We start from the raw sequence: 8,166 nt of genomic DNA, 5'->3' as shown, positions 1-8,166 counted from the left end.
GTAAGGCTTTAGAAGTTCCAAAAGCGCTTTTAGATTGCTCAGCTGCAGTGTTCTAATTCTGGCAATGCACCCACATCCCAGTGTAGGGTATTACATCATTTCTGAAAGCACCTGGAACTTGCTAAATAAAAGAACTTGCTGGGAAGATGTGCTCTACCATTGAATAGAAAGCACATAAGTGAAATCATCACCAATATTGATCATGTGAATTTCTACTGAAAGCCCATGAGCCACTGAATATGCTGTTGCCTCAACACTGTGACTTGTGGCCCCACCTTATACAGCAGAATCATTAGAGGTTTGGGTGGAGGCCATTGTGACTGGATCCATAGTTGGCCTTCAGACCTTCCAGAAAGGAAGAGAAGCAACCACTTGCTTTATTTTTCCCTTCCCTGGCTTAAGAGTCCATGGAAAGCTATTCCTATTAATTTGTTTTCTTTGACTGTTAATATATTTGAGAAAGGATTAAAAGGAAATACTGTATTAAAATAGTAAAATAAAGAGACTTTGCAAAGTTTGCCAGAGATCTGAAGTTTACCTAGGGCCTCAGGGATCAGTACAGCCAAGCAGTAGAATTTTATTTTATGTATAATTTCTCCAAACGTTGCCTTCTTTGATTCTTTATAGTAAGTGTGACATTGACTACAGATATTAGGCCCACAAATACATTGTAAGGGCATTTTCATCTTCTCTGAGTGACAAATGCCTTTGCAGACTGGCTAATAGGCATGTGTCCGCACACATCTCAGTGGTTCCTTCTATTTTGAATTTCCCTTTGCAAGTTGTCTTTGATCCTCCCACTTTGTACTTAGAGTTGGATCACTTCTGTAAAGCAAGCGGACCATTTTCCTTGATGTGGATCTATGGCAAGTAGTCCAGAGTCATTTTTCCCAGATTTTCCCATTCCCAAGCAATGTGCTCCAGCAATATAGATTGGCCTATAAACTATGGGGCAGATCATCTAAGTAGCCCCTTGATACCTTCTGAGGAAAAATGAGTAACACACAACGGCAGGGAAGCAAGAATGCTTTAAAGAGAAGAAACCGAAGCGTGTGGTAGCCTGTGAAGCCTTGAGTAAAGGGCCTGTAGCATGTTTAGTTTTCTATCCTATGCCTAGCTCACACTGGGGTCCTACTGCCACTGTTTGCTGAATTGAAGAAATGGATGTTTGTTTTGCTTCTTGGAAGATGTTCTCTATTAAACATTTTGCCAGAAACCCAGGTTCTTCTCACCTAAGTGACAGTGTTTGTTTGTTTTTCTATTTTTTGTTATTGTTTTTTAGGGGGAGGGAAAGCTTTATTTTTTAAAAAATCTTCACCCAAGGATATGGTTTTGATTTTAGACAGAGGAAGAGAGACAGAGGAGAGAGAAAGAAAGAAAGAAAGAAATAAACATTGATGTGAGAGAGAAATATCTATCAGTTGCCTCCTGCATCTGCCTCACTCAGGAATTGAACCTGCAACCTTTTTGGTGTGCAGGATGATGCTCCATCCGAGCCACCTGATCAGAGCATCATGACAAAGTCTTTATTAGGGAGAAGAATAGCTTTGTTTTTCTATTAAGAATTAGGAAGAAAACTCTAGTTCTTCATCAAACATAGGTTCAATTTTAGTTCTACCTTTTATTTTATTTTGGATTATTTATTTTCTTTTCCTGAATTACTGAGTTGAATTCTTAGCTCATGGTTTTTCAGGCATTATTCTTTACTTATATAAGCATTTAAGTCTAGCATTTCTCACTGTAGCCATATCCCATAGATTTGTGTTATAGTATTTTCGTAATTGGTCAGTATAAAGTATTTTAAAATTTTAAATTTTTTTCACTGAACCATGAATTATTTACAAGTAGCTTGCTAGGTAATACATGTTTTGGGAAGGTTATCTATGTTATTGATTTCTCATTTATTGCATTGTGATTTGTATAACATAGACTTTTTTATTCATTGAGATTTGCATTGTGACATATTATAATATAGTCAGCATTCATAGATATTTTATATATTTTTGAGAATAATGTATATTTGTTTATCTCCATTGGACCAAGGTTGTGATTAGTGTTTCTATCTTTTCTCTCCAAGCTGATTGTTATGTTGTTTGATCTGTCAGGTTCTGAGAAAGCTGAACTAAAATGTCTCTATGTTTGTGGATTGAATGTAAATTGAGGTTACCATAGTAGGCACACACAAGTACAAAATTGTTATATCTCCTTAGGGGAATAATTTCTTCTATTAATTGAGGTTTATTTTATACTTAATAATGATTTTTCTGGCTTTATTTTGTCTTCTCTGCTTGGTATATATGTTAGTATTCATTTACTTTTAATATTTAGGTACTTTTAGTTTAAAAAAATTTTTAAAAGCATATAGATTTTTTAAATACAGTCTGGTTACCACTATATATTTCAAAGGTGTCTTATTTGGTGCTTTCTATTCACCTTGCTTTATGTTTGTGTATTTTTTCATTTTTACCTTTATAGATAGGATCAATAAAGTTTTAATGTACCTTCCCTCTGCTAATTCTGAAGTTGTATATGTTATTTCTCTACTTTAATAATAATGCTTACATTTCTCATGTACATAATTAAAAAATCTGAAATTTATCAATTTTGCCACCTTTCTCTTGAACAAATGCAATGCCTTAAAATATCTCTTCATCCTACATATTACTACCATTCAGCATTTTTGAATCATCTTGCTTTTGTAAACTCCAAGTTAGTTGTTATGATTTTTTTTTTGAACAATCAATTCTTTAGATTTATAACATATTTTTAAGTTTCTTCATTCACTGTTGCTTCTTGTATCTCATTCTTTCCTTTTGCATTGAATTTCCTCTTTCTGAATTATATCTTGAGGGAGATCTGACAGTGAGAGTCTATTTGTGGTAACTCCTTTGTCCTTCTAAATGAAGATATATTTATTTTGCCCTAATAGTTTACTTAGATTAAAAAAAATTCTAGGTTGAAAGTTATTTGGCAATATTATTCTATTTTTTCTATGTTCAATTGTAGCTTAGAAGTTCATTGTCTGTCTTGTCATCCCTTAAAACCTGTTTGTCTATTTTCTCTGGTTACTTTTAAGAGTAGTTTTGCCTTATTGAGTTTAGATTTGTGTATCATTTAACTTACTCTGTACAAGGCTTGTTTTATTTCCTGAATCTAAGGATTCATGTTTTGGATCAGAATTGGATAATATTATTCATGATTCTCTTGTCGCTCTGGGTATGCATTTGTTGTACTTCGGCATTCTGTCATCCATGTTGCTTAGCCTCTCATTCATATTTCCCATGTCTTTAACTTTTTTTATTTTTTTTGAGTTGTGGAGTTTTGTTATTTTCCATTGGAGCTAAGGGAAGAGAGAATTCCTGAGAGACAGACACAGGTTAAGAGATGTCTTGTGGCTCTTGAGAGACACAATTTGACTTATCTACCTTTTGCATAATCTGCCTATAAAGAATGGTCATTTTAAAAAATATTTATTTATTTAAATTTATCTTTATTGAAAGTATTACAGATGTCCCCTTTTTTTTCCATTGACCCCTTCCACCCTGTACCCACCCCTCCTGTTTTGAGTTGTGGAGTTTTGTTATTTTTCTTTTTTAAATTTATCTTTATTGAAAGTATTTCAGATGTCCCCTTTTTTTTCCATTGACCCCTTCCACTCTGTACCCACCCCTCCTGGTTCTTCACCACGCTATTGTCTGTGTCCATGGGCTATGTATATATGCATGCAAATTCCCTGGTTAATCTCTCCCTATCCCTCCACCCCATCTTCCCTCTGTTTATTTTTTATTTTCTGGGCAGTTTTCTCACATTTATCATCCTGTTTACTATTTTTCACTTCAGATGTATTTATTCAAGTGTTTAAACTGTCCATTGAGTATTTAATTTGTCATGATAGTTGTCATTTCTAGAAGTTGTATTTGGTTCTTTTTCAAGCCTGATTTTTCTTTCTTTTTTAAAAAAACTATACTTTATTGATTTTTTTTTACAGAGAGGAAGGGAGAGGGATAGAGAGTAAGAAACATGGATGAGAGAGAAACATCCATCAGCTGCCTCCTGCACACCCCCTTCTGGGGATGTGCCCACAACCAAGGTACATGCCCTTGACTGGAATCGAACCTGAAACCCTTCAGACCACAGGCCTACGCTCTATCCACTGAGCCAAACCGGTTAGGGCCTGATTTTTCTTTAAAAGTTTTTTATTCCTTCTTTTATATCTTTAATCATTTTAAGCATATTTTATAGTTTATATTTGAAACTTTTGTAATTTAATATCGCCCTGCATTGTATCTGCTATATCATGGTGAATTGTATTTTAAGTTTCATATACAGAGCATGTGTTTGACAGAGCTTTATGGGAATACCACAGTGGGGCGTGGGTTGTGGACATGTTCTGTGGAATAGGTTTTTGGTTGCTTTTCCTTGTGTCCATGGATATTTCAGCCCAGTTTCAATTTGAAGTTAATTTCTTAGCATGAGTGTTCCCAGAACATGTATATGATGTAGAGGGCAACTCCAAACTTAAACTTCTGTGTAGTACAGGCCCATAGTTACACATTCTTGGGAAAACTTTACCCTCATCCTAAACTCAGTTTAAGAGAGAGACTGATTTTCTTTTTCTGATGGGTATTGGCAGGCAGTTAAAATAATCTTTTATTTCTGGCCCTTGGGGATTTCCATTACTTACCTGCAAGTGCAAAAAGGATGTTTGTTCTATTTTATTTAGCATTCATTTAGTAGCAAGAGGTTTTGAAGAAAATAAACATGCCATGTTGCCAGACCCAGAAGTCTGTGGGAAATCATTTCCATTGATTTTAAAATAAACCATGTAATGTGGAGTAATTTCAGTGTACCATTTACATGCAATGTATTTTAGACTATGAAACATTTTGGGATTAAAAATCTATTCACTTACTTCCTTGTTTTAAGCCACCTAGGAACTATTTTTTCTAAATTTGCACTGGAAATTTCTTGATACCCTGTTCAATCTTAAATCCTATATTGGAAACTTGAAGAAAGTGAGTACAGAATAACAGGAACAGAGGCTATTTGTGTATTTGTCAAAGCTCTGTTAGGAACAAGTAACAGAAATTCAACTTCAAATGGCTTAAGTAAAAAGGGATAATTGTTGACTCAGATAAACAAAAAATCCTGGAGTTTATTTACATATGACTAAGTTGACATGTTCAGAAAATGTAATTAGAATCAGTCTTTTTAAATTTCTTGGGTCTAGTTTTCTCTGTGTTGGCATCATTGTAATTTGGATTCTCCCCTGTGGTAGCAAGATATTTTCCAACAGCTTCAGTTAAAAAGTGTTTCTTTTTCCCAGTCTCGCAAATATTCTGGGACTGTGGCTTATTGGCCTGTGTTGAGTCACCTGTCCATCCCTAATGAATCCAAGTGGCTGAGGCGTGATATGCTCTGATTAGCCTGGTCCCTGGAGTTGTGGTGTGGAGTCAGCTTTGGTCAAACCACACAGGCTGAGAATGGAGGAGAGCAGTTCTCTGGGAGAAAAGTCAGAGTGCTGTCATCAGAAGAGATGGGGATGGAAGCTGGGTACACAAAGTATAAAACAAATGTCCTCAACAATCTGTCTAATTGCTTGTTGGTTTTTGCTGTTCCTTTCAGGACAGTGTTGAGTTTAGAAACATCTGCAGTCATCTGGCTCTACAGATCGAAGGACAGCAGTTTGACAGAGATTTGAATGCTGCTCACCAGTGTTTGAAGACAATAGTTAAGAAGTTGATACAGTCACTTGCTAACCTTCCTTCTGATGCTCATGTGGTAGCCTGTGCTTCGTTGAGACAGATCTTACAGAATCTCCCAGACATATGAGTGCTCAGGACACTGGAATCAAAACCACAGCTAAGCACTGCTAAGAAAACTAGGGACCTTACCTTCCTAATTAAATCAGCAAACAATGGATGTTTTGATTCTCACTAAAGAGACACTTGATACAATATATAGCAATCTGACCAGTGGCATCTGTACCCTTATAGCATGTTGGTGAAGAATTTTTGAAACAGTACTTCACATTTTTAAATATGTTGTCATATTTGATGACTTTTTTTGATGGAAACATATTCTACTTTGTGGAACTAATTGGATTCTATATGTATATAAATATTTATTAATTCATATTAAGTATTCACTTTAATTGAATGATACATGAATCTAAATATAGATTCATGTAGACCTATGAGGTTTAATATGGTGGCTATTCATATGATTAAAGATACATGTTTCTTCAATTATCTTGAATAAATGGGGTGTTGGTAATTGATAATTGTACTTACTGAGCACTTTATTTTTTGTTATGAGACTGATCTCGAGCTATTGTAGGACCACATATGTTGGTAATTATGAGTCCCAATCCTGGCATTAATAACTTACTGTTGGGCAGGAGAAGAGCTGCTTCTAAACCTTGTGCTTTCATATACTGCTTTGTAAATTTTGAATGATAATGAGCTATGAAGTACCAGGATTATATGGTATGTGAATACAAATACTACAGTATTATTAAAGTCATATGGAAACATCTAGCCCTTCTTACTGTTTCTAAATATTCCACTTGAAGTAGGAAATTCTTGTGAAAAATAGGAGGGGTTGAATATACTGGCAGGTTTCCCTAAATATTTATAGTTATGCAAAAAGAGGGTGACTATTTCCACAACAATGATCTGCACAAGCTTAGGAGAAACTACATTTCTTGTTGTTTAATGATGACTATGTTGAAAACCAAAGTACATTGAAATGCTACTTTTCCCTTAAAAATAAAATAGAAATGACATCAGGTTTAGAAAAAAAAAGAGTACAATGTATTTGTGCATCTTGTTTCCTAGAGGAATGAAAAACTGGGTCTGTATGGTGAGAGTACATCTACTATTAAAAAAGAAAGTGTTAATAGTGTGGATGAAAGGGGCCACATGCTGACCTGACAAAAGCTCAGGGGAGGCCTGTATGGCATTCTTGCAAACTCGGAGACCTAAAGTAACCACAAAGGATGGTCTGAAATTAAACTTTAACTAAAAGCAGTTATGGTGGGCAGTTACGTCCTAGGCCAGTATCTTCACTGACAAGGTCAACCTTTACCTTAACTGAGCCTGTCTGTCTTTTTGCATCTATGATAACATACCCTTGAAATGTCTGGGTAACTTGTGACTTCCCTGTATCTGGAGCCCCTGGGGCACAACCAAATGCGCTAGGTACCAGGACAGATACCACAAATTCCTTCATCATCATGTTAATTGTTCCTGCACCCACCTAAGTATGTGTCCATCATTTTACTTTTTATCCAATCCCAAGGGTTTCCCTGCTTTGCTTTATCCCTCCTCCTTAATTTATCACCAATGAATTTCATGTAACCCCCCTATGTACCTCCTTTGATTGAAATGTATAAATACAAATGTACCCCCGCCATTCTCCGGAGCACTATCTCAATTCGTTGAGGTTCTGCTTCCTGGCATATGTCGACAGTTTGGCTCAAATAAACTCACCAAAAATTCTTTACAGGTTTCAATGCTTTTTTTACGTTAACAATAGTAATCAAAGCCTTTTAAATCCCACATACTCTAATCCTATTGCTTCCAAATATTTTCTTCCAGAATCTGAGGATGAAAGGTAAATATATTGCTTTTCTGTAAATGTAGCTGACCATTTTCATAGCAGAAAATTAAATATACGAAACAATTCTAAATGAAAGATGAAAGGTGTGTGTGTGTGTGTGTGTGTGTGTGTGTGTGTGTGTGTAAGGCAGTGGTTCTCAACCTGGAGGTCGCGACCCCTTTGGCGGTCGAACGACCCTTTCACAGGGGTCGCCTAAGACCATCCTGCATATCAGATATTTACATTATGATTCATAACAGTAGCAACATTACAGTTATGAAGTAGCAACAAAAATAATTTTATGGTTGGGTCACAACATGAGGAACTGTATTTAAAGGGCCAGAAGGTTGAGAACCACTGGAGGGAAAGTGGGTCAGAAAGGAAGAGCATTTATTTCTTGGGAATAGTTTTTGCCTTTTAGTTTTCCTACTCCTAGGACACTTCATGTCCTGAGAGTATTACTGTCTTTTATTGCTCAGTCTTTCTCTAGGGAAATTACCCAGAACTCTTCGCTAAAGACCTGTCATTATTTGTAGGCCGCTTTCCCAATTGTGAACTGTAGCT

General features: G+C 35.8%; 1 protein-coding gene across 1 annotated transcript in view; it reads left to right on the top strand.

The window, feature by feature from the left end:
- DLEU7 (deleted in lymphocytic leukemia, 7) overlaps positions 1-6,915 on the top strand; it is a 28,122-nt gene extending 21,207 nt beyond the window's left edge. Inside the window, exon 3 of the mRNA XM_005876933.2 lies at positions 5,626-6,915. Coding sequence (XP_005876995.1) covers positions 5,626-5,832 — 207 coding nt within the window. The 3' untranslated portion in view covers positions 5,833-6,915. The remainder of the gene's footprint in view (positions 1-5,625) is intronic.
- The last annotated feature ends 1,251 nt before the right edge of the window (positions 6,916-8,166 follow it).

This window comes from Myotis brandtii, unplaced genomic scaffold, assembly GCF_000412655.1.
Source record: "Myotis brandtii unplaced genomic scaffold, ASM41265v1 scaffold500, whole genome shotgun sequence".
NCBI classification, from domain to species: Eukaryota; Metazoa; Chordata; class Mammalia; order Chiroptera; family Vespertilionidae; genus Myotis; species Myotis brandtii.
Note: the sequence above shows the minus strand (reverse complement) of the source record. Positions and strands in the feature narration are given on the sequence as shown.